At 40.6% G+C, this 26,059-nt stretch overlaps 1 protein-coding gene across 2 annotated transcripts in view; it reads left to right on the top strand.

Moving 5' to 3' along the window:
* The window catches only part of LOC133535176 (contactin-4-like), a 645,232-nt gene that overhangs the window by 412,633 nt on the left and 206,540 nt on the right, over positions 1-26,059 (top strand). For both annotated transcript variants that reach the window (XM_061874742.1, XM_061874741.1), the window contains one exon: positions 6,575-6,778. In XM_061874742.1, coding sequence (XP_061730726.1) covers positions 6,575-6,778 — 204 coding nt within the window. The remainder of the gene's footprint in view (positions 1-6,574; positions 6,779-26,059) is intronic.

The raw sequence follows: 26,059 nt of genomic DNA, 5'->3' as shown, positions 1-26,059 counted from the left end.
ATGCCAGGATAACAAATGTTTCACTAAAGCATCTTCAGAATGGATCCGACTATCATTTAAAAAGGTTTCTCTTTAGGGGACCTGTTTTTTTTGTTCCCATACCGTCAGAGTTCCCCTACAGGCGACTGTGTAAACAGAGCAATGTCCCCATTAAGTCAGAATTGCCAGAACACACACACACACACACACACTCACACACACACACATCCTGCCTTCAAGTGTCGTTCGTCCCCAGAGACATCTGCTTCGTCATCACACTGCTCACGCACCCCCACTAAACCATCATTTTAAGACCCAAATAGTGAGGCTCAGCTGGCTTTATCATCCCCTGCACAGTGGCTGCACACGTTTGCCGCTTTATGTATCGCGCCAGGCTGTAACAAATGGTCAATCAGGTGAGGGGGACCATGAAGGAAAAGGGCACCTCCCTGACCGCTGAGTGTAATTGCAAGCCCGCTAACAAGTAGCGAGGTCTAATAATAAAGCCGTGCAGGGTAAACATGCTGCAGAATATACAGTGGGGCAAAAAAGTATTTAGTCAGCCAGCGATTGTGCAAGTTCTCCCACTTCAAAGGATGACAGAGGTCTGTCATTTTCATCATAGGTACACTTCAACTGTGAGAGACAGAATGCACTGCAAAAAGTCAGTGTTCAAAAACAAGAAAAAAAAATACAAAAATGAGGGGTACTTTACTTAAACTAAGCAAAATTATCTGCCAATAGAACAAGAAAATTTGGCTAGTCAAGATTTTCCAAAACAAGTAAAATTAGCTAACTTCAATGAACCCAAAAATACCTCAAAATAAGTATATTCTCACTAATAACAAGTGTACTACTATACGAGTACGTATTTTCCATTGTTTCATTGAAAATAAAACGGCAGTCTATTTGGCTGTCATCTGTTTTAATATGAGAAACAATTGTGTCAAAGTCATGATTTTGTTTTACATTCTTGAAATAAGAAATTCTTACTTTAAAAAGTAGTTTTATGCTTCTAAATGTTGATGACACAGCTTTGCAACATTTGATATTCTTGTTTCAAGCATGTTTTACTCAATATAGGTCATCAAATCTCAGCTACAAGCTGTAATATCTTACTGAGATCATTTAGGACCTAAACACTTAAAACAAGTAAAACACTCTAACATAAAATCTATATGTACGGCCGGGCAAGTCCCAGGATGCCCTAAATGTCCAAAACACACCCAGCCGAGTCCCATGGGGAGGGGGGATGAAAGTTGGAAAAGTCAGCAAAAGTCCCAAATATGTTCAAAATACCTACACAGGTTCGAGTCCCACAAGTTCTGCCGCCGGCCGGGATGCCCAAAATGTCCAAAACGCGCCCACCAAAGTCCCACGGGAAGGTGGGGAGGAAAGTGAGAAAAGTCGGGAAATGTTCAAAAGTCCCACCCGGGTTCGAGTGTGCACTCAAACTCAAACTCGAACCCGGTTGGGACTCGAACCTGAGTAGGTATTTAGAAAATTTTGGGGGACTTTTGCCGACTTTTCTCATTTTTCCCCACTACTTCCCGTGAGACTTTGCTGGGTGCGTTTTGGACATTTTTTGTATCCCAGGACTTGTGTGTCCGGCGGCGGGACTCGTGGGACTGGAACCCGGGGAGGTATTTTGGACACAATTGGGACTTTTGAACATTTTGGCCGCATTTTCCCCCTCTTCTTCCCCGCCTTCCTGTGCACCATTGCTGGGTGTGTTTTGGACACTTGGACAAAAACAGTTTCAAGCATATTTTACTCAAAATATGTCATAAAATGTCGGAAACAAGCTGTAGTATCTTACTGAGATCATTTAGGAGCAAAACCCTTAAAACAAGTAAAAGACTCTAACATAAAATCTGCTTAGTGAGAAGAATTATCTTACTAGACAGAATATAAGCAAATATCACTCTTATTCGAGATATTTCATCTTACTTAGATTTCAGTTTTTGCAGTGTGTGGGGAAAAAAATCCAGGAATTCACATTGTAGGGATTTATTTGTAAATTATGGTGGAAAATAAGTATTTGGTCAACCATTCAAAGCTCTCACTGATGAAAGGAGGTTTTGGCTCCAAATCTCACGATACATGGCCCCATTCATTCTTTCCTTAACACGGATCAATCGTCCTGTCCCCTCAGCAGAAAAACAGCCCCAAAGCATGATGTTTCCACCCCCATGCTTCACAGTAGGTGTGGTGTTCTTGGGATGCAACTCAGTATTCTTCTTCCTCCAAACACGACGAGTTGAGTTTATACCAAAAAGTTCTATTTTGGTTTCATCTGACCACATGACATTCTCCCAATCCTCTGCTGTATCATCCATGTATCCATTTTGGTATAAACTCAACTCGTCGTGTTTGGAGGAAGAAGAATACTGAGTTGCATCCCAAGAACACCATACCTACTGTGAAGCATGGGGGTGGAAACATCATGCTTTGGGGCTGTTTTTCTGCAAAGGGGACAGGACGATTGATCCGTGTTAAGGAAAGAATGAATCGTGAGATTTTGAGCCAAAACCTCCTTCCATCAGTGAGAGCTTTGAATGGTTGACCAAATACTTATTTTCCACCATCATTTACAAATAAATTCTTTAAAATTCCTACAATGTGAATGCCTGGATTTTTTATTCCACATTCTGTCTCTCCCAGTTGAAGTGTACCTATGATGAAAATTACAGACCTCTGTCATCATTTGAAGTGGGAGAACTTGCACAATCGCTGGCTGACTAAATACTTTTTTGCCCCACTGTATATTACCATTTTTGAAAACGGCATTGGTTAGATCTGTTCTGCTCATTCCTAAAAGCCTCGTGCAATATGTGTATCAGAGGTTCACAATTGAATGGCAGTGGTCTGGTGTTAAAAAAATAAATAAATAAATAAAAAAAGACTATAAAAACAATCCATTTAAAGCCACAGTTATCTGTGACCATTTCATTTTTATAAGGGCTCCACGTCTGGCAGCATTCCCTGGCTATGTGGTCGTTTGTATGCGGTGTCCGTCACACAGATCTTTGGCTTGCCCAACACAAGACAGTTTTCAGTTACAATTTCACACTGTTTATTTGTATTCCCCTGAACATTGGTATGCATTGGAAAATCCCGAGGATGCAGGCGTTTGGTGCATAAAGGCTGTGGTCGTAACTTTGTGTTTGTTATTGAGGCGAATGTGAATTTCTGTTGGTTTACTCAAAATATGATATATTTTTTTTCAAGGTACTGATTTTTTGATAGTGAAACTATAAATATTTTAGACATTTGTGCGCAAGAAAACTAAAAAACCCAATTTCTTCCATTGGGAAAAAAAATATTGAAACACAAATGCGTCTTTCTTCTTTCTTTATTTCTTTCTTTGGTTTATTTCCGAACATGAACACACTTACAGTATAAGACATCACACAGTTTCATATCATTTCACTTTACATCATGTTCGAAAAGGAGTAGGAAGAAGCAAAGCTTATTTAATCCTACCCCATTCCCACTTCAGAGCGTTTACAAATATATAGACCTTTTTATAATACAAATATGAGTTGGGAAATTGTGTTATATGTAAATATAAACAGAATACAATGATTTGAAAATCCTTTTCAACCCATATTCAGTTGAATGCACTACAAAGACAAGATATTTGATGTTCAAACTAATAAACTTTAGGGTTTTTTTTCCCAAATAATAATTAACTTTGAGTGCCAAAGTAGTTGGGAAAGGGCATGTTCACTCCTGTGTTACATCACCTTTTCTTTTAACAACACTCAATAAATGTTTGGGAACTGAGGAAACTAATTGTTGAAGCTTTGAAAGTGGAATTCTTTCCCATTCTTGTTTTATGTAGAGCTTCAGTCGTTCAACAGTCCCAGGTCTCAGCTTTCGTGTTTTACGCTTCATAATGCGCCACACATTTTCCATGGGAGACTGGTCTGGAATAAAGGCGGGCCAGGAAAGTACCTGCACTCTTTTTTTTACGAAGCCACGCTGTTGTAACAGGTGGATTGGCATTGTCTTGCTGAAATAAGCAGGGGCGTCCATGATAACGTTGCTTGGATGACAACATATGTTGCTCCAAAACCTGTATGGACCTTTCAGCATTAATGGTGCCTTCACAGATGTGTAAGTTACCCATGCCTTGGGCACTAATGCACCCTCATACCATCACAGATGCTGGCTTTTGAACGTTGCTCCTATAACAATCTGGATGGTTATTTTTCTCTTTGTTCCGGAGGACACCACGTCCACAGTTTCCAAATATAATTGCAAATGTGGACTCGTCAGACCACAGGACACTATTCCACTTTGCATCACTCCATCTTAGATGAGCTAAAGCGGGCGGCGTTTCTGGGTGCTGTTGTTAAATGGGTTTGGCTTTGCATAGTAGAGTTTTAACTTGCACTTACAGATGTAGCGACCAACTGTAGTTACTGACAGTGGTTTTATGAAGTGTTCCTGAGCCCATGTGGTGATATTCTTTACACACTGATGTCGGTGTTTGATGCAGTACCGCCTGAGGAATCAAAGGTCCGTAATATCGCTTACGTGCAGTGATTTCTCCAGATTCTCTGAACCTTTTGATGATTTTACTGACCATAGATGGTAAAATCCCTAAATTCCTTGCAATAGCTCGTTGAGAAATGTTGTTCTAAAACTGTCCGAAAATTTGCTTACAAATTGGTGACCCTCGCCCCATCCTTGTTTGAAAATTACTTAGCATTTCATGGAAGCTGTTTTTATACCCAATCATGGCACCCACCTGTTCCCAATTAGCCTGCACACCTGTGGGATGTTCCAAATAAGTGTTTGATGAGCATTCCTCAACATTATCAGTATTTATTGACACATTTCCCAACGTTTTTGTCACGTGTTGCTGGCATCAAATTCTAAAGTTAATGATTATTTGCAAAAAAAAAACTGTTTATGATTTTTGAACATCAAATATGTTGTCTTTGTAGCATATTCAACTGAATATGGCTTGAAAATGATTTGCAAATCATTGTATTCTGTTTATATTTACATCTGATACAATTTCCCAACTCATATGGAAACGGGGTTTGTATCTAGCCGTGTTGACATATTTTCACCCATCTTCACATATTGCTTCCTGTTAGTTAAATAGCTTCTTACCAAGTTCAATACCAAACCTCTGATGCCACATCGTTCTAATTTAACTAATCCAACTTGGCTTAAAGTTTACTTTTTGTTTTGTTTTTACCAACCTCAAGTATAATTTTGAATAATAAATACAACAAAATCATGGCTGCGATTATGTCCAGCCTGCACTGCAAAAAGTCACTGTTCAAAAACAAGAAAAAAAAATACAAAAATGAGGGCTATTTTACTTGAACTAAGCAAAATTATCTGCCAATAGAACAAGAAAATCTGGCTTGTCAAGACTTTCCAAAACAAGTAAAATTAGCTAACCTCAATGAATCATAAATACCCTAAAATAAGTATATTCTCACTAATAACAAGTGCACTTTTCTTGGTAGAAAAAAATATGAGACCTTTTTGCTCAATATGTTGAAAAATATTCCTAAATTAAGTAAATGCTAGTGGCATTATATTGACATAAAGAAATTATTACTTTAAAAAAGTACTTTTATACTTGTGGGTGTTGTTGACACAGCTTTGCAACACTTGATATTCTAGTTTCAAGCATGTTTTACTCAATATAGGTCATGACATCTCAGCTACAAGCTGTAATATCTTACTGAGATCATTTAGGACCAAAACCCCTTAAAACAAGAAAAACACTAACATAAAATCTGCTTAGTGAGAATAATTATCTTATCAGACATAAAATAAGCAAATATCGCCCTTATTTGAGATATTTAATCTTACTTAGATTTCAGTTTTTGCAGTGTGCTTGTTAAAGAGGAACTGCATTTTATTTTGCACTATCGTTCACAATCATTACGAAAAACAACAAAACATTTGTATATTTTTTGTTTGTTTTGCATTCTTAATTTGTAAATAAATGCCAATAAAAGTCTGCTTAGAACGGAGCAACTCGGAATAAAGCCGCTGTTCCTCCACATGGAGAGGAGCCAGATGAGGTGGTCCGGGCATCTGGTCAAGATGCCACCCGAACGCCTCCCTAGGGAGGTGTTTAGGGCACGTCCTTGGGGAAGACCCAGGACACGTTGGGAAGACTATGTCTCCCGGCTGGCTTGGGAACGCCTCGGGATCCCCCGGGAAGAGCTGGACGAAGTGGCTGGGGAGAGGGAAGTCTGGGCTTCCCTGCTTAGGCTGCTGCCCCCGCGACCCGACCTCGGATAATCGAAAGAAGAATGCTGAATGGATGGATGGTATACTGAGACCATCGTATTCCGGTGAAAAACAATTGTATTGATCCAATGACAAATGACTTGGGTAAAGTTCAAAGGGAGTTAATTTTAAAATGAACATAATTAACATAAATTACCTAGTTATGATCTAAAATGATATTTAACCATGTTAAAACAATCAAATTAAGTGTTTTTTTTTTACATTAACCCTTTGCTTTGTATGTTGTACATAAACAGTCTTCACAGGGCGCCTACTTGCTGATTTCTCACCAATCATTCGTCTTTGATCTTTATCCCAACAGATCTGGAATTTACCTGGATTTTCAACGAGTATCCAACTTTTGTGAAGCAGGACACTCGTCGTTTTATCTCGCAGGAGACGGGGAACCTGTACATCGCTAAAGTCGAACCCTCGGATGTGGGCAACTACACCTGTGTTGTGACCCACCCCGTGACCAAGACCCGGGTCCAGGGTCCACCGACACCGCTGGTGCTGCGAACTGATGGTAAGCTCAAGTTTCTTAAACACATGTATGGAACAAGACAAACTCCGCCGAGTTGGGCATGGGTTCATACTTGACAGCGTCTGGTTAAGATAGGGGGCGCCGTGTAGAGGGGAAAGGTTAGGACAATTCCAACGGTCCTGTAGGTTTTTCTTCAACCCTGTGCTGATCTAATCAATCTATGGCCCAACATGATACTATGTTTAAACACAGAGAAAACGCAAGCTACAGTTCAGTTACACGAATATCAGGCCTAGTGGTTAGAGTGTCTGCCCTGAGATGGGGAGGTTGTGAGTTCGAACCCTGGCCGAGTCATACCAAAGACTGTAAAAATGAGACCCATTACCTCCCTGCTTTGTACTCAGCATCAAGGGTTGGGATTGGGGGTTAAATCACCAAAAATGATTCCCGGGCGCGGCCAGTGCTGCTGCTCACTGCTCCCCTCACCTCCCAGGGGGGTGAACAAGGGGATGGGTCAAATGCAGAGGACAAATTTCACCACACTTAGTGTGTGTGTGTGTGTGTGTGTGTGTGTGTGTGTGTGTGTGTGTGTGTGTGTGTGTGTGTGTGTGTGAGACTATCATTGGTACTTTAAAGGGGAACATTATCAGCAGACCTATGTAAGCGTCAATATATACCTTGATGGTGCAGAAAAAAGACCATCTATTTTTTTAACCGATTTCCGAACTCTAAATGGGTGAATTTTGGCGAATTAAACGCCTTTCTGTTAATCGCGCTGGAGGCGATGACGTCAGAATGTGACGTCGCCGAGGTAACACACCCACCATTTTCATTTTCAACACATTACAAACACCGGGTCTCAGCTCTGTTATTTTCCGTTTTTTTGACTATTTTTTGGAACCTTGGAGACATCATGCCTCGACGGTGTGTTGTCGGAGGGTGTAACAACACTAACAGGGAGGGATTCAAGTTGCACCACTGGCAAGAAATCTGTCGCCAGACCCCCATTGACTGTACCAGAGTGTCTCCACATTTGACCACCGGCGATGCTAAGACAGACATGGCACAGAGATGTATGGATAACCTGCAGATGCATTTGCAACGATAGTCAACGAAATCACAAAAGTCAGTTTTGTTGATGTTGACTGCCAGCTAATCGATGCTAACATGCTATGCTAATTGATGCTAACATGCTATTTACCGGCGGTGCTAAAGCAGACATGGCACAGAGATGTATAGATAACCTGCAGATGCATTTGCAATTATATTACGTTTCCTTCCACCCACATTTAATGCGAAACAAACACTTACCAATCGACGGATTTAAGTTGCTCCAGTGTCAAAAGATGCGAAAGTCCTGATCGTTTGGTCCGCACATTTTACCGGCGATGCTAACGCAGCTATTCGGCCATGCTATGGCTATGAATAGCGTCAATAGCTATTCGCTCAATAGCTTCAGTTTCTTCTTCAATACTTTCATACTCCAACCATCTGTTTCAATACATGCGTAATCTGTTGAATCGCTTAAGTCGCTGAAATCCGAGTTTGAATCCGAGCTAATGTTGCTATACCTTGCTGTGGTATTCCCATTGTTTGTTTACATTGGCAGCACTGTGTGACGTCACAGGGAAATGGCCAGTGTCTTCGCAGAGAGCGAAAATAAGGCACTTTAGAGCTTTATTTAGGGATATTCCGAAACCGGTAAAATTTTGTAAAAAAACTTCAAAAAATACAACAAGCCACTGGGAACTGATTTTTATTGTTTTTAACCCTTTTGAAATTGTGATAATGTTCCCCTTTAACTTTTTAACTTTAATCAACTAATGCATTGAGAACTGTAATAATTTCCTTCACCAGACATCAAAGTCAACATCACCCAGATTGCAATTATTAGGATGTTTGAGGGGTATTTGCACCTATTCGTCAAAATTATGAGGGACAAGCTGTAAAAAATAGATTCTTAATCTTGGTGTTCATTTATCATGTCCTATTTTCACTTGGGCTGTGAAGTGAAGTGAATTATATTTATATAGCGCTTTTCTCTAGTGACTCAAATCACTTTACATAGTTTAGTTCAGTTTATTAAGGATCCCCATTAGTCTACACCGCAGTGGAGAATATTCTTCCTGGGGTCCAGGCAAAAAACATCACACAACCACAGAACAAACGATTAAAATGCAGTACAACATGATCCAATGATAAATTGTCATAATACAAAAATAGCAACAACAAAGAACCAAAAAATACTAATACATTTTGTTACATAATAATTTTCATACCAAAGATAAAAATAGCAATATAAAAATGTATACATTTTTGCAAAAATAAATTAAATCAATAAAGTACTATCTATCTATCTATCTATCTATCTATCTATCTATCTATCTATCTATCTATCTATCTATCTGTCTATCTGTCTGTCTGTCTGTCCGTCTGTCCGTCTGTCCGTCTGTCCGTCCGTCCGCCCGTCTGTTGTGATAGCAAAATTACTTGTACTCGTTTTAATTGATGATGTTCTTTGAACGGGTAGCCAAAACTTGTTTATTGGGCTCAGGAATGTGACACTTAGCAAAAGATCTATTATCTGATCAAGCTCTGTCTACTGTGTCTTTGATGTAACATGTGGGCTTTAGTTGACCTGGGCATATGTGTCATCTATTCTTGACCCCCAACAGAGATAAATTGTTCCCCTTTCCTGAGTAACCCCCCCCCCCCCCTTCTGGGCAAACGACACCCTCTCCTTCTTCATGGGACTTTGGGTATTCATTCCACTGGTGTACTGTATGTAAATGAGCATGGAGGGTGGGACTTCTGAGAATGTATAATTGTCATGTCAAATTCTAAAGGGGTTAGAACAAGCTGAAACGAACGGATGTGTCGTTCTGGTTTGGTCTCGCTTTGCAAAGCTTGTTATTATTTGTTTGTTACTTTAATAAATCATTTTAAAGCTATTTGTCACTAAAGGATCGTCTTTAAGAAATTTCCACGACACTGTCTGTCTGTCCGTCCGTCCGTCCATCCACCCATCTATCTATCTACCCACCCACCCCACCGACCGACCTACCTACCTACCTACCGACCCACCTATCTAGAAGAAATACTAGTTTAACTAGTTCTCTGATACCCTTATTTTATTTGCGCAGGCAAGACGGAACAAGGACAGGAACTGTGTGGTTGGTCTTTAGACATTTGGGGGCTGGTGTGTGGGAGAGAGTCCATGTTGAAATGAACTAAAAGGGTTTCTCGAGTTCCTGCCCGCCGTTTTGTCTTCATACCCGAGCGGTCATAGTGAAGATTGATGTTCGGTAATGATGTCCATTTCTTAAGGTCTTAGCGATCGAGCCGAAGCTTGCGATCAGCGTAATGGGCACCCCTGATCTCGATCATCATTTGTCCTGGAGTAGTCAGTCGTGGGCTGTCATGAAGGCTGCCATGATTAGTGGTAATTGTTGAAGGAAAAAAACAAATGTTGCTCTCAAATGCGTTCTGTGAAATCAATGTGAAAAAAAAAGCTTAGAATTACCAAAATACTCTAATTATTACTCTATTTTTCGGACCATAGGGCGCACCAGATTAAAAGGAGCGGGTCTAGCCAGGTTTTTTTTCATACAAAAGGCGCACCGGATTATAAAGTGCGTTAAAGGGGTCACATTATGATTTTTTTTTTCTAAATTTAAAACACAATCTTGTGGATTATATTTTACCGACCATTTTCAAGCCGTTTTGTGGGCAGTCTTATTCACGTGGCTCACTTTCGGCGCCGTCTTCTCCCCGTCATCTTTGTTGTAGCGGTGTAGCGTGCAAGGACGGCAGTGGAAAAAGATTGAACTAACTGTTTTAATGACATTCAGACTTTACTTAAATAACGAAAGCAGCATCTACTCACTAGTGCAACAACAACGCCTGAAAATGTGTCCCGTGAAAAACCGTCCGGCTGGAACCCTCTAATAACTAAAGTTCCTTGGGTGAATTATGTAAACTCACTACACCGGTATGTTTTAGCGCTTTCATAGCAAGTTTACTGACAGATATAAGGAAGAACTTTACACTACTTTATGTTAGAAATGGTAACAGCGGAGGGTGAATGTTCCATAACAAGAAGATAGTTAAAAAGAAGAAGCTTATGAACTACGGTATTGGCACGGACTACAGTGGCGGACAGGTGCAAATTTTCAGCATTTATGCAGATCTCAAATACACATCTGCAGGTACCAAAAGGTAAGAAAAGTTGGTTTTGTATAATATTTTGAAACGAAACGCCATCTCTGCTAATGGGTGCCATTTTGTGGTCCTTATACACACACCATAGTAATAGTCGTATCTCTGACTACGGTAGCCGCAATGGCCTGACAATCCATCAAGCGGTGTGGCTTCAAAGTCGTACTAAAACATTTTGACCGATGTTTGAGTGCTGTGTGTAATGTTCTTTATTTTCGATGGAACATTTAAAGTTTTGGTTGTCGTTTACTGGCGTCATATTGCAGTCTACATGTATATCTTATGTGTGACTACCTTCTACTGGTCACACTGTGTACCAAATTAAAATTGCTTCAAGGTCGGTAAGTACAACCAGAATTATTCTGTACATTAGGCGCCGTGGGTTAATAAACATATTGTCGAGTTTTGAGTAAATTAAAGGATTTTAAGTGCGCCCTTTAGTCCGAAAAATATGGCGTACTTATCTCATATTATTTGAAAATAGTCTCAAAATATGATGCTAAAGATTACACTGTGTCAATCGGTTAAAGCAGGGGTAGGGAACCTATGGCTCTAGAGCCAGATGTGGCTCTTTTGATGACTGCATCTGGCTCTCGGATAAATCTGAGCTAACACTGCTTAACACAATAAGTAAAGACTAATTCCAGTTGTAATCAAAGTGTTAAAAATAACGTTGAAAATATTAAACATGCTCATGCATTTGAATCCATCCATCCTTTTTTCAAGAAATTGCATGATTTATTTCTTATTGTTTTTTTTAGGGCTTGCCCTCCTGGGGGTTCTTCAGACCACCAAGCACCGACATGAAAGCCTGTTTCAGGGTTACGATATTTTTTTTATTTTTCAATAAGTCTCTCAGTTGCTTTCCAGCAATTGTCTTTTTCTCTTTCGTTCTCGTTCGCGCTCTGGCTCCAGCTCCAACCCTGTCTCTCCTCCCGGCTGCTGCTTATAACAGAGCGACAGGTGATTAGGTAACAAGGCCCAGGTGGGCCATCTACGCACCTGTCGCTGATTTTGAGGCCGGTCCTGGCACACCCCGCTTTGCTGCAGGCCTGCAGGCCACACCCCTCCACAGTTAGCTTCAGAATATCAACGTTATTACAAAGAATACTCTAGTAATGTTGGTTTTACTTAAAAATGCACACGTTTATTTGTGTTCAGTGTTGAAAAAAAAAATTATATGGCTCTTATGGACATACATTTTAAAATATTTGGATTCTTGGCTCTCTCAGCCAAAAAGGTTCCCGAGCCCTGGGTTAAAGCAAATGGTAGATGTATTACAGTTTGTCCACATGCAGTTTCGTTTAGAAATTATAATTATCATATTAGGCATTGATGTTTATTTTGGAGTCATTCCTCAATAATTGCCGAATTCAAGAATCCAAACAATTGTGATTTTAACACAAGGACGACCGCCCCCGAATTCACCTCAAATCAAAAGCTTGACAGCTGAAACGAGTGTTCTGGTTTTTGAACGGATAAAGAAAGCCGACATTAAGCTTCTGGGATAGCCCTCCCAAATGACATGCTTTAAAACCGGGTCAGTGCCTGCAAACCAGCCAATTTAGATGAACTCTACCAATTCTACCTATAAGAGTGGTCAAATATCCAGCCATACTCTACATATACAAGTACAAATACATACATACACTCATCTACATAATCAAGTTTCCATCCATCCATCCATCATCTTCCGCTTATCCGAGGTCGGGTCGCGGGGGCAACAGCCTAAGCAGGGAAGCCCAGACTTCCCTCTCCCCAGCCACTTCGTCTAGCTCTTCCCGGGGGATCCCGAGGCGTTCCCAGGCCAGCCGGGAGACATAGTCTTCCCAACGTGTCCTGGGTCTTCCCCGTGGCCTCCTACCAGCTGGATGTGCCCTAAACACCTCCATAGGGAGGCGTTCGGGTGGCATCCTGACCAGATGCCCGAACCACCTCATCTGGCTCCTCTCGATGTGGAGGAGCAGCGGCTTTACTTTGAGTTCCTCCCGGATGGCAGAGCTTCTCACCCTATCTCTAAGGGAGAGGAAACTCATTTGGGCCGCTTGTACCCGTGATCTTATCCTTTCGGTCATGACCCAAAGCTCATGACCATAGGTGAGGATGGGAACGTAGATCGACCGGTAAATGGAGAGCTTTGCCTTCCGGCTCAGCTCCTTCTTCACCACAACGGATCGATACAACGTCCGCATTACTGAAGACGCCGCACCGATCCGCCTGTCGATCTCACGATCCACTCTTCCCCCACTCGTGAACAAGACTCCTAGGTACTTGAACTCCTCCACTTGGGGCAGGGTCTCCTCCCCAACCCGGAGATGGCACTCCACCCTTTTCCGGGCGAGAACCACGGACTCGGACTTGGAGGTGCTGATTCTCATTCCGGTCGCTTCACACTCGGCTGCGAACCGATCCAGTGAGAGCTGAAGATCCCGGTCAGATGAAGCCATCAGGACCACATCATCTGCAAAAAGCAGAGACCTAATCCCGTGGCCACCAAACAGGAACCCCTCAACGCTTTGACTGCGCCGAGAAATTCTGTCCATAAAAGTTACGAACAGAATGGGTGACAAAGGACAGGCTTGGCAGAGTCCAACCCTCACTGGAAATGTGTCCGACTTACTGCCAATCACGTGAATCACGTTTCATCAAACATAAATTAACGTCCTTACCCTAGGGCAGGGGTCGGCAACCCGCGGCTCCGGAATCACTCTGATGTGGCTCAGCTGCATACTTGCTGACTCCCCCATTTTTCCGGGAGGTTTTCCGGATTTCAGTGCCTCTCCCAGAAATCTCCCAAAGATAACACTCTCAGATTTTTACCCGGACAACAATATCGAGGGCGTGCCGTGATGGCAATGCCTTAAACGTCCTCTCGATCATGTCGTCGCGTCCGCTTTAATACTTTGCTATCTAGTGTGCGGCTGCTGACTCAACGCGTAAGCCACTGCAAAACATACTTGTTCAACGGCCATACAGGTTACACTGAGGGTTGTGATATAAACAACTTTAACACTCTTGTTAATAAGCGCCACACTGTGAACCCACTCCAAGCAAGAATGACAAAAATATTTTTGGACATAATATGGACGATACACAAATGCTTTTTATGAAAACGTAGTTTTGTTTATAACTTGTTGTACATGGATGAGGGTGTGTGTTGCTGAGCCCACTTTGACATTCTCTGGACTGGACCTGGTTTGAAAAACCTTTTAGACAAGTCTAATTCCATTAACAACCTGGTCTGATGAAGATAAGGTTATTTTTTTTTTTTTTTTTTTTTTTTAATAAAATAAAATGAGATTAAAAAAAGGAAAACAATGACATTTTTTGGGGGGATAAAAAAGAAAGTAAAATCATATAAAACAATTACATAAAAAATAGTAATTAATGATAGTGTTAGTGGACGGGCGACACACACAATCATGTGTGTTTCAGGGACTGTGTCCCTTGCAGACTGTGTTATATATGTTGTGGGAAGCAGCATTTTGGTAGCAGAAAGAAACAACCCTTTTTTGTGTGAGTGTGTGTGGCTGGGTGTGAATGGGGGAGGGAGGGGTTTTCTTTGGGGGGTTGATGTACTGATGGAAAGTGTATATTGTGTGTTTTTGTGTTGATTTAATAAAAAAAACAAAAAAAACAAAAAATATTTTGGGAGAACATCCGCACTGTAACACAACATATACACAACAGAACAAATACCCAGAATCCCATGCATCCCTAACTATTCCGGGCTACATTATACACCCCCACTACCACCCTCCCCCCCTTCCGTGCGTCGGTTGAGGTAGGCGGGTCGGGGTTTTGTGGTAGCGGCGGTGTATAATGTAGCCCGGAACATGTGAATGGGCTGGTAAGCTGTTTGTTACGGTTGTAAAGGGCGCTAAACGCGTTGTCATCATTGCACGCTCCTTATTATTGTTGTTTTGGTGAAAACCAGCAGACAGTCGAGTGAATTGTTGCTCTGAAACTCGGTAGTTTCCCGGAAAAATTGAGATGGTTGGCAAATGTGATGTTGTCAAGCGGCATTCAAATAAAACTCGCGGGCCAATCTAATATTAAATTTTCATATTAAAGTGTCTGAGACCCCTGGTTAATAAATAGCACAAAGCAAAAAAAACAACTTTGTACGCTGTGTTATTTAATTTAAAATTTCTAAAGAGTCTTGTGGCTCCAATAGTTTTCTTTATTTTGTGAAACGGGTCAAAATGGCTCTTTGAGTGGTAAAAGTTGCCGACCCCTGCCCTAGGGTAAACTGGATAACACACGGCACACTGACATAGGTGAACCTATTTTTACTATAACAATCTACAAGGTTAATATAGTTTGCTTCTCTTTCTTCTCCTCCATTTTTCTGCTTTCTTTTGTTATCTCTAGTTATTATATATATGTATAGTTACATTTTAACATATGTATTGTTAAAAATAGAGGTAAATTTTTATCATTTATTATCAATAGCGCAATTTCAATTGGTATTTGTATCGCTCCATTTGTAGTGTAAATATCCTCATTGTCATTTCTGTATTATTTATTTCGCTAACTGCTTCTTTGCTATCACTTTTACCATCATATTTGTTAATGCCCTATTTGTTGATGTTGCTTTATTGTTGTTTTTGGTATTGTTGTGTTTGCTGTTGTTGTTGTCTCTATGTCTTAACCCCCTCTTGTCCCTACAAGTTCCCCCTTTGTCTTCCTTTTTTTCTCTTTCTATCCCCTTTGCCCCGGCCCGGCTGCCCCAAATGATAATATAAATACATTTAATAAAATCAAATACAAATAAGGCAACAAAATAAGTATCCCACTCTTCTATTTTGTAAAATAAATCTGAACAGCCGATATGGGCATCTACATCAACTATATGATTTCCCATAGAAGCTGGACCGGACAAAAATAAATAAATAAATAAATACATAAATAAAATAAAAATATCTAGTCAGAATTATGCCAGAAGCTTCATGTTGGATTCAAAAAGTGTCCGGTTAAAGGGGAACATTATCACAATTTCTGAAAGGTTAAAACCAATAAAAATCAGTTCCCAGTGGCTTATTTTATTTTTCGAAGTTTTTCTTAAGATTTAACCCGTCACGCAATATCCCGAAAAACGGCTTCAAAGTGCCTGATTTTAACCGTCGTTATATCCACCCGTCCGTTATTCTGTGACGTCACAGCGTGATCACACAGAAACAAACATGGCGGTAAGCACAGAAAGATTCAGACTCGGATTTCAGCGCCGTAAGCGATTCAACAGATTATGCATATATTGAAACGGATGGTAGGAGTGTGGAGGCAGGTACCGAAAACAAAATTAAAGAGGAAACAGAAGCTTTTGAGCCATATCACGACGAATAGCGGGGACGAATTTGGCGATCGTCTTCTAACCAACGATTGGTATGTGTTTGTTTGGCATTAAATGTGGGTGGAGGGAAAGGCTGAATGCAAATATAGCTACAAATGAGGCATAATGATGCAATATGTACATACAGCTAGCCTAAATAGCATATTAGCATCGATTAGCTTGCAGTCATGCCGTGACCAAATATGTCTTATTAGCACACTCCACACAAGTCAATAACAAAGACAAAACTTACCTATGTGATTTCCTTGACTTTATCGTTGGAAATGCATCTGCTTTGAGTGTCGCAGGATATCCACACATTCTTGCCATCTCTGTCCTAGCATAGCTATCGTCGGTAAAGTGTGCGGAACAAACGAGGGACTTTCGCATCTTTTGACCACCGTTGCAACTTGAATCCGTCTCTGTTCGTGTTGTTACACCCTCCGACAACCCACATGATGTCTCCAAGGTACCGGAAAACAGTCGAAAAAACGGAAAATAACAGAGCTGATTTGACTTGGTGTGTGTAATGTGTTTGAGAAAATGGCGGGTCGCTTCACGACGTGACGTCACGGGTGAAAGGTCATTGGTCCGACAGGCGAACAATTGAAAGGCGTTTAAATCGCCAAATTAACCCATTTAGAGTTCCGAAATCGGTTAATAAAACGTATGTTCTTTTTTCTGCGACATCAAGGTATATATTGACGCTTACATAGGTCTGGTGATATTGTTGGGTATTACGCCAAAATATAGCTGTCATCGGTAAAGTGAGCCGAACAAACGGGACTTTCGCATCTTTTGGCCGCTGTTGCAACTTGAATCCGTCCCTGTTGGTGTTGTTACACCCTCCGACAACACACCGACGAGGCATGATGTCTCCAAGGTACCAGAAAACAGTCGAAAAAACTGGAAATAACATAGCTGATTTGACTTGGTGTGTGTAATGTGTTTGAGAAAATGTCGGGTCGCTGGACGATGTGACGTCACGGGTGAAAGGTCATTGCTCCGACAGGCGAACAATTGAAAGGCGTTTAAATCGCCAAATTCACCCATTTAGAGTTCCGAAATCGGTTAATAAAATGTATGTTCTTTTTTCTGCGACATCAAGGTATATATTGACCATTACATAGGTATTTTATACGTAAGTAGTAAAACCTTAAAGTCACATCTTAAGTGCACAGGAAGCCAGTGCAGGTGAGCCAGTATAGGTATATATGTATGTATATATGTATATAAAGGTATATACAGTACAGGCGTAATGTGATCAAACTTTCTTGTTCTTGTCAAACGTCTAGCAGCCGCATTTTGTACCAACTGTAATCTTTTAATGCTAGACATGGGGAGACCCCAAAATAATACGTTACAGTAATCGAGGCGAGACGTAACAAACGCATGGATAATGATCTCAGTGTCTTTAGTGGACAGATACTACACGGTCTAGCTCCATCCTATCTTGCCGATTGTATTGTACCATATGTCCCGGCAAGAAATCTGCCTTCAAAGGACTCCGGCTTGTTAGTGATTCCCAAAGCCCAAAAAAAGTCTGCGGGCTATAGAGCGTTTTCCGTTCGGGCTCCAGTACTCTGGAATGCCCTCCCGGTAACAGTTCGAGATGCCACCTCAGTAGAAGCATTTAAGTCTCACCTTAAAACTCATTTGTATACTCTAGCCTTTAAATAGACTCCCTTTTTAGACCAGTTGATCTGCTGTTTCTTTTCTTTTTCTTCTATGTCCCACTCTCCCCTGTGGAGGGGGTCCGGTCCGATCCGGTGGCCATGTACTGCTTGCCTGTGTATCGGCTGGGGACATCTCTGCGCTGCTGATCCGCCTCCGCTTGGGATGGTTTCCTGCTGGCTCCGCTGTGAACGGGACTCTCGCTGCTGTGTTGGATCCGCTTTGGACTGGACTCTCGCGACTGTGTTGGATCCATTATGGATTGAACTTTCACAGTATCATGTTAGACCCGCTCGACATCCATTGCTTTCCTCCTCTCCAAGGTTCTCATAGTCATCATTGTCACCGACGTCCCACTGGGTGTGAGTTTTCCTTGCCCTTATGTGGGCCTACCGAGGATGTCGTGGTGGTTTGTGCAGCCCTTTGAGACACTAGTGATTTAGGGCTATATAAGTAAACATTGATTGATTGATTGATTGACATAGGTCTGGTGATAATGTTCCCCTTTAAGACTGGATCAGACCGATCCTAAGGCCTTGGAGCATGAGCTGATGAAGTCTGCTCAGATGAGCGGCGAACCATCTTTTCAGACAAACTGAAGACCACACTTACAATCAATTGAATGCCCAGAGATTACAGTAATCTGTATGTGGAAAAATCCATAGACAATCACACGTATGGTTGAAGTGAAATTTGCTAACATTACCATTATCAGTGGAGTTTTAGCCCCTATGTCTGGTTCTTATCTTGTGTAAATCAGAAATTCCTAAAAAAAAAAAAAAAAATCCCTGGTTGGAATAAATAATTAAGGGCCACAATCAATAGGACACTCATCCCAATGATGAGTGTGTGTACTGCAAGCTGCCAACCACAACTCTAATTTAAAAACACTAATGTCGTCAGTTGGGACACATCAAAGCACTGAACCATAGTCGCTCGCTTTGATTTCTGTTGATCCAAGCAAAATAGTGGACCAAGATGGACTCTCATGCATGTTATTATACCATGCCTTGTAAAATAGGATCATGTATGACCCAAATATTCACTAGGATCACCAGCTTATATAAACATCCTCCAAATTAGTTTATGGGATCAAACAATAATGCCAAACCCCTTAGAAATACTTCCATGGTATTAATTTTGCAAATTGGACACATTTCGCGGCACAAGCAAATGCCGAAGCGCTAATGTGCTTGATTAGGGGGCTCGCACGGGAGTGGATGAATGCAAAGTGAATTGTGTTAAAAACCAAGTGCTTCGGTATAAAATAATTGGTTTGGAATCACTGTGTGTGTGTGCGTGTATGTGTGTGTGTGTGTGTGTATCAATCAATCAATCAATGTTTATTTATATAGCCCTAAATCACAAATGTCTCAAAGGACTGTACAAATCATTACGACTACAACATCCTCGGAAGAACCCACAAAAGGGCAAGGAAAACTCACACCCAGTGGGCAGGGAGAATTCACATCCAGTGGGACGCCAATGACAATGCTGACTATGAGAAGCCTTGGAGAGGACCTCAGAAGTGGGCAACCCCCACCGAAAGCAATGGATGTCGAGCGGGTCTAACATGATACTGTGAAAGTTCAATCCATAGTGGCTCCAACACAGCCGCGAGAGTTCAGTTCAAAGCGGATCCAAGACAGCAGCGAGAGTCCCGTCCACAGGAAACCATCCCAAGCGGAGGCGGATCAGCAGCGTAGAGATGTCCTCAACCGATACAGGCGAGCGGTCCATCCTGGGTCTCGACTCTGGACAGCCAGTACTTCATCCATGGTCATCGGACCGGACCCCCTCCACAAGGGAGGGGGGGACATAGGAGAAAAAGAAAAGAAGCGGCAGATCAACTGGTCTAAAAAGGAGGTCTATTTAAAGGCTAGAGTATACAAATGAGTTTTAAGGTGAGACTTAAATGCTTCTACTGAGGTAGCATCTCGAACTGTTACCGGGAGGGCATTCCAGAGTACTGGAGCCCGAACGGAAAACGCTCTATAGCCCGCAGACTTTTTTTGGGCTCTAGGAATCACTAATAAGCCGGAGTCTTTTGAAGGCAGATTTCTTGCCGGGACATACGGTACAATACAATCGGCAAGATAGGATGGAGCTAGACCGTGTAGTATTTTATACGTAAGTAGTAAAACCTTAAAGTCACATCTTAAGTGCACAGGAAGCCAGTGCAGGTGAGCCAGTACAGGTATATATGTATGTATATATGTATATAAAGGTATATACAGTATAGGTATATATGTATGTATATATGTATATAAAGGTATATACAGTATAGGTATATATGTATGTATATATGTATATAAAGGTATATACAGTATAGGTATATATGTATGTATATATGTATATAAAGGTATATACAGTACAGGCGTAATATGATCAAACTTTCTTGTTCTTGTCAAAAGTCTAGCAGCCGCATTTTGTACCAACTGTAATCTTTTAATGCTAGACATGGGGAGACCCGAAAATAATACGTTACAGTAATCGAGGCGAGACGTAACAAACGCATTGGATAATGATCTCGGCGTCTTTAGTGGACAAAATGGAGCGAATTTTAGCGATATTACGGAGATGATGTGTGTGTGTGCTTGAGAACCATTGCATCTAATAGAGAATGTCTCATTTGCACCCCTGGTGGTGAAATGTATCAAAATGAGAGTGGTCCCAAAAAGGAGGGGATTTTTCCAGTTGACTGTGTGTCGGTTTTAAAAGTGCTCCCCCCCTGGCCAACATATGTAATAACAATTATGTGTAAGAAACTGAAATGTGCCGCCTTTGGCCAAAATTAAGGAAACAAAAATAAATCGGTGTATGGAGACATACTGTGTGTTTGTATGTACTATTGTAAAGTGTCTTGCACAAGGACACAACGGCAGTGACTAGGATGAACAAGCGGGGATCGAACCGGGAACCCTTAAGTTGCTGGCACGGCCGAGCTATATACCGCCCCATTATTGTTGTTGTTTCTCTGTCTTATCCGCCTCTTCTCCCCGCAATTTCCCCACAGTCTTGTTTTCTTCTCGGCTCAGCTGCTCCAAACATCAAATACATTCGTTTAATGAATTCAAATACAAATAAGGCAACAAGAGAAACATCCCGCACTTCTGGTTTGAAAAGCAATTCTGCATCGCGGATATGAGTCGCCTGATTGGCTTGAAAGGACATGTTAAAAAATGTAATAAATATAAAAGGGGCTGCATGCTTTTAACTGCTTAAGACTACACTATGAGACAATTACCTGCCCACTTCCACCTGTGTCCTCAAACATGTGTGATAGTGTTACATGCCAACGTGAGACGGATGTGATGAGAATCTGAATTAGCTCTAATTATAGTCACCCTGGGACCCATAATGCAGTAAAGAAGAGGTGGAATTGTCCGAAGGGTGGACAATCGTGAGCCAGAATGTGTTGACGCTAAAACAATTTCAATCTGTTTAGACCGTGTGGGGAAAACTCCACTCATTTTAAACAATTTTAAAAATAATAATAATATTAACTTCCTGTTGATTTTTGCTGAAGGATGTCAATTATGAAAATGTAGGTCTAAGTGAGACCTACATGGAGGTTTTTGTTTCATGTCTGTCCGACATTCCTACCGGAAGTTGCAAGCAGTTTTGTCTGTTGTGAAGTGAATTATATTTATATAGCGCTTTTTCTCTAGTGACTCAAATCGCTTTACATAGTGAAACCCAATATCTAAGTTACATTCAAACCAGTGTGGGTGGCACTGGGAGCAAGTGGGTAAAGTGTCTTGCCCAAGGACGCAACGGCAGTGACTAGGATGGCGGAAGCGGGAATCGAACTTGCAACCCTCAAGTTGCTGGCACGGCCACTCTACCAACCGAGCTAAACCGCCCCTTGTTTTCTCTTCCTAGGAGCAGTTTTTTTCTGTGTTTTATTCAAAAATTGCGCTAGAGCGCATTTTTTAATTTTGGGGTTTGGTTTTTTTCATTAAATCGCAATTTTAGCCAGTCCTGATGTGTGTGCCAAGTTTGGTGAGTTTTGAAGAATTTTAAGGGGGTCAAATTACAGCTCAAAGAGGCAAAAATAGCATTTTTTTTGCGAACATTTTTCTCTGAATGGATTTTTGCCAATCCTGTTGATTTTAGGTATAGAAGTTTCTAATTGGAAATGTAGGTCTAAGTCAGACCTACATGGAGTTTTTTGTTTCATGTCTCTACGACATTGCTACTGGAAGTTACAAGCAGTCTGTTTTTTGTTTCTTCCTAGGGGGCGCTAGTGCGCAATTTTGATTTTTGGGGTTTGGTTGCCTAATAAGTTGGGAAGGTTTGCCAGACCGACGTGTGTGTCAAATTTGGTGAGTTTTGAAGCATGTTAAGGGGGTCAAATTAGGGTGCGAAGGTGCGGAATAAAGAATAATAATAATAAAGAATAATAAAACCTTACAGTTTCAATAGGGTCCTTGGCCCATTGCAAAAAAACTCCTGTGGAGTCTTTTTGCAATGGGCCTGCGGACCCTAATTATATATTTTATTTATAGATATATAGTACTTTATTGATTCCTTCAGGAGAGTTATAAGGCACCTTTCTGGGCACTCAAGTACACCGTACAAAATCAAAACAATAAAATCAAATTGGATAAAAATAACAATAATAACAACAAAGATGGATAAGATAGGATGATTACAAAGAATAAGCAGTCCGGAATAGGTGTGTTTTGAGTCTTAAGCTGGAAAATGTTGAATTCTGGGGAGTATAGGTACACTGTAAAAATGAAATATGTAAAAAAAAAAAAAAACGGTCATCTACTGGCAGCTACGGCTGCCAAACGAAAACCATAAAATTAAAGTAAAACATTGCAAAACCAAATAATAAAAACATTATATTTACAGAAATATTCATGAAACGTTTTGCGGAAAAATATCGTAATTCTACAGATTTTTACTAAATTATTAAAATCAACCACCTATAATAAAGTGACGATGCAAACAGTTCTGCAGAAAAATACCTTTATTTTAGAGTTTTTCCAAATTATTACAATCAACCACCTCTAATGAAGTGACAATGCCGGTAGGTCCACAGAAAAATACCATTATTTTACAGATTTTTTTCTGAATTGTTAAGATCAGGGGTCTCAAACTCAATTTACCTGGGGCCCCTGGATGCAGAAACTTGGTGCAAAGTGGATTCACCTTCTTTGAATGGCTATCCCGCCCTAGCAACATACTTGCCAATCCTCCCGATTTTACCGAAGGATTGTCCCGATGTTCGCCCGGACAATTATATTATGGGCGTGCCGTGACAGCACTGCCTTTATCGTCCTCGAAAACCTTCCGTCGCGTTCGCTCATTCACCATACAAACAACGTGCCGAGTTAGACGCATTTTGTCATACAATAGTGACTGCAAGACATACTTGATCAACAGCTATACAGGTCACACTGAGGGTGGCTGTACAAACAACTTTAAGATTGTTACAAATATGCGCCACACTGTGAACCCACACCAAACAAGAAAGACAAACACATTTCGGGAGAACATCCACACTGTAAAACAGCATGAACACAACAGAACAAATACCCAGAATCCTATGCAGCCCTAACTCCTATGGGCTACAACCCCGCTACCCCACACACACACATCACCGCCCCCCTCCGTGCATCGGTTGAGGTGGCCTGGGTTTGGTGATAGCGGGGGTGTATCTTGCAACACTGAAAATTTAGGGCTGCATGGGATTCTGGGTATTTGTTCTGTTGTGTTTATGTTGTGTTATGGTGAAGATGTTCTCGCGAAATGTGTTTGTCATTCTTATTTGATGTGGGTTCACAAAGTGGCGCATATTTGTAACGGTGTTCAAGTTGTTTGTACGGCCACCCTCAGTGTGACCTGTATGGCTGTTGGCTGTTGATCAAGTATGTCTTCCAGTCACCGACGTATGTCATGCTACAGAGAAAAATGTTAAATTGTTTGTATGAGCATAAAACTTTATATAACAGGCTACATAAAATAAGATTTACCTTAAAATTACATATAAAATTGTTAGACTGTTAGTATGGACATAGACTTTTATATAATAAGCTACATATTTAACGAAAGTTGATTACTGTCATTTTACATGAATTTGAAAGTAATTTGAGAAAACAGAAAATGATATGTATAATTAATTTGGTATTTTTCTGTCAAAATAATACAAAATATACATAGTTTGTCATTACTGGCATGTTACTTAAAATAACAGGCGGTTTGTTTATTTACAGATAATGTCTTCAATTCTACAGTTTTATAACCTATTTAAAAAAAATGGAAAAATTACAGTAGAAATTTAGAGTAAATTAACCATAAAAATAGGATTTTATTCAGACCACAGAACACTTTTCCACTTTGCATCAGTCCATCTAAGATGATCTCGGGCCCAGAGAAGCCGGCGGCATTTCTGGATGTTGTTGATAAATGGCTTTTGTTTTGCATTGTAGAGCTTTAACTTGCACTTACCGATGTAGCGACCAACTGTATTTAGTGACAGTGGTTGTCTGAAGTGTTCCTGAGCCCATGTGGTGATATCCTTTAGAGATTGATGTTGGTTTTTGATACAGGTCACGGTCATTCAATGTTGGTTTCCGGCCATGCCGCTTACGTGGAGTGATTTCTCCAGATTCTCTGAACCTTTTGATGATATTATGGACCGTAGATGTTGAAATTACTAAATTTCTTGCAATTGCACTTTGAGAAACATCGTTCTTAAACTGTTTGACTATTAGCCTGCACACCTGTGGGATGTTCCAAATAAGTGTTTGATGAGCATTCCTCAACTTTATCAGTATTTATTGCCACCTTTCCCAACATCTTTGTCACGTGTTGCTGGCATCAAATTCTAAAGATAATGATTATTTGCACACAAAATTTTTTTTTTATCAGTTTGAACATCAAATATCTTGTCTTTGTAGCATATTCAACTGAGTATGGGTCGAAAATGATTTGCAAATCATTGTATTCCGTTTATATTTACATCTAACACAATTTGCTAACTTATATGGAAACGGGGTTTGTATTTATTTTTTTTTAATTTTATTTTTTTTACTGGGGCTGAGCCCCAGTCGACTTGGCTCAGCCCCTAACGCACCCATGCAAAATGACGAATGTGCAACTACGAGTGATAATTAGTGACAGTAAGTGGGGGGAAATGCCATTTAAAATACATATTTATATAGTAATATGGGAAATATAATTTTTTTTTTAAATCAATCGGATCTGACGTTAGCTGGAAAATCTTTTGAGGGGTGACAACCTGCTCATCATGCTAATACTGAAAAAACACCAAAAGATAAGACAAATTAATGAGCTAAAAAGATTCATTTACATATCTTGCCACGCATTAATTAATCAGTACTGTTGATCAGCTTGGTGAACTTACAATTTCTACTTCAGCAAACACAGATGTGGGAAAAAAAGTTACTGCATAAATGAATCATGCGATGCAAAAAAGAGATCATTAGATTGTGTTGACTGTGTCTCTGCAGTATATAAGTCAGTTTGTCAATGTGCAAAATGCACTGTTTTATTTGGATTGTAGTTTAAAAATTATTGCATCCAAATAATTGATGTTATTCAACATTTGCGTGTCATGCTTAGTATAACAAGGTTGCAGTTTTTAACGTATGTACAGTAGAGCTGGGAATGTTTGGGCAGCTCACGATTATGATTCAAGAGCTACGATTCGATTAAAAATCGATTATTGATGCATCTTAAATTCATGTATATTGATGCAGTTTTACATTTCATTTCACGGAAAAAGCGTTTATCCCTTGCAACTTTTTTGGGGAAATTGTGTCAGATGTAAATATAAACAGAATACAATGATTTGCAAAGCATTTTCAAGCCATATTCAGTTGAATATGCTACAAAGACAACTAATAACTAACTTTAGAATTTGATGCCAGCAACACGTGACAAAATAGTTGGGAAAGGTGGCAATATGTATTGATAAAGTTGAGGAATGCTCATCAAACACTTATCTGGAACATCCCACAGGTGTGCAGGCTAATTGGGAACAGGTGGGTGCCATGATTGGCTATAAAAGCAGCTTCCATGAAATGCTAAGTAATTCCCAAACAAGGATGGGGTGAGGGTCA

The sequence above is a fragment of the Nerophis ophidion genome, linkage group LG16 (assembly GCF_033978795.1).
Source record: "Nerophis ophidion isolate RoL-2023_Sa linkage group LG16, RoL_Noph_v1.0, whole genome shotgun sequence".
In the NCBI taxonomy this organism is placed as follows: domain Eukaryota; kingdom Metazoa; phylum Chordata; class Actinopteri; order Syngnathiformes; family Syngnathidae; genus Nerophis; species Nerophis ophidion.
The sequence above is the reverse complement of the archived record's forward strand: the minus strand, read 5'-3'. Positions and strand labels throughout refer to the sequence as shown.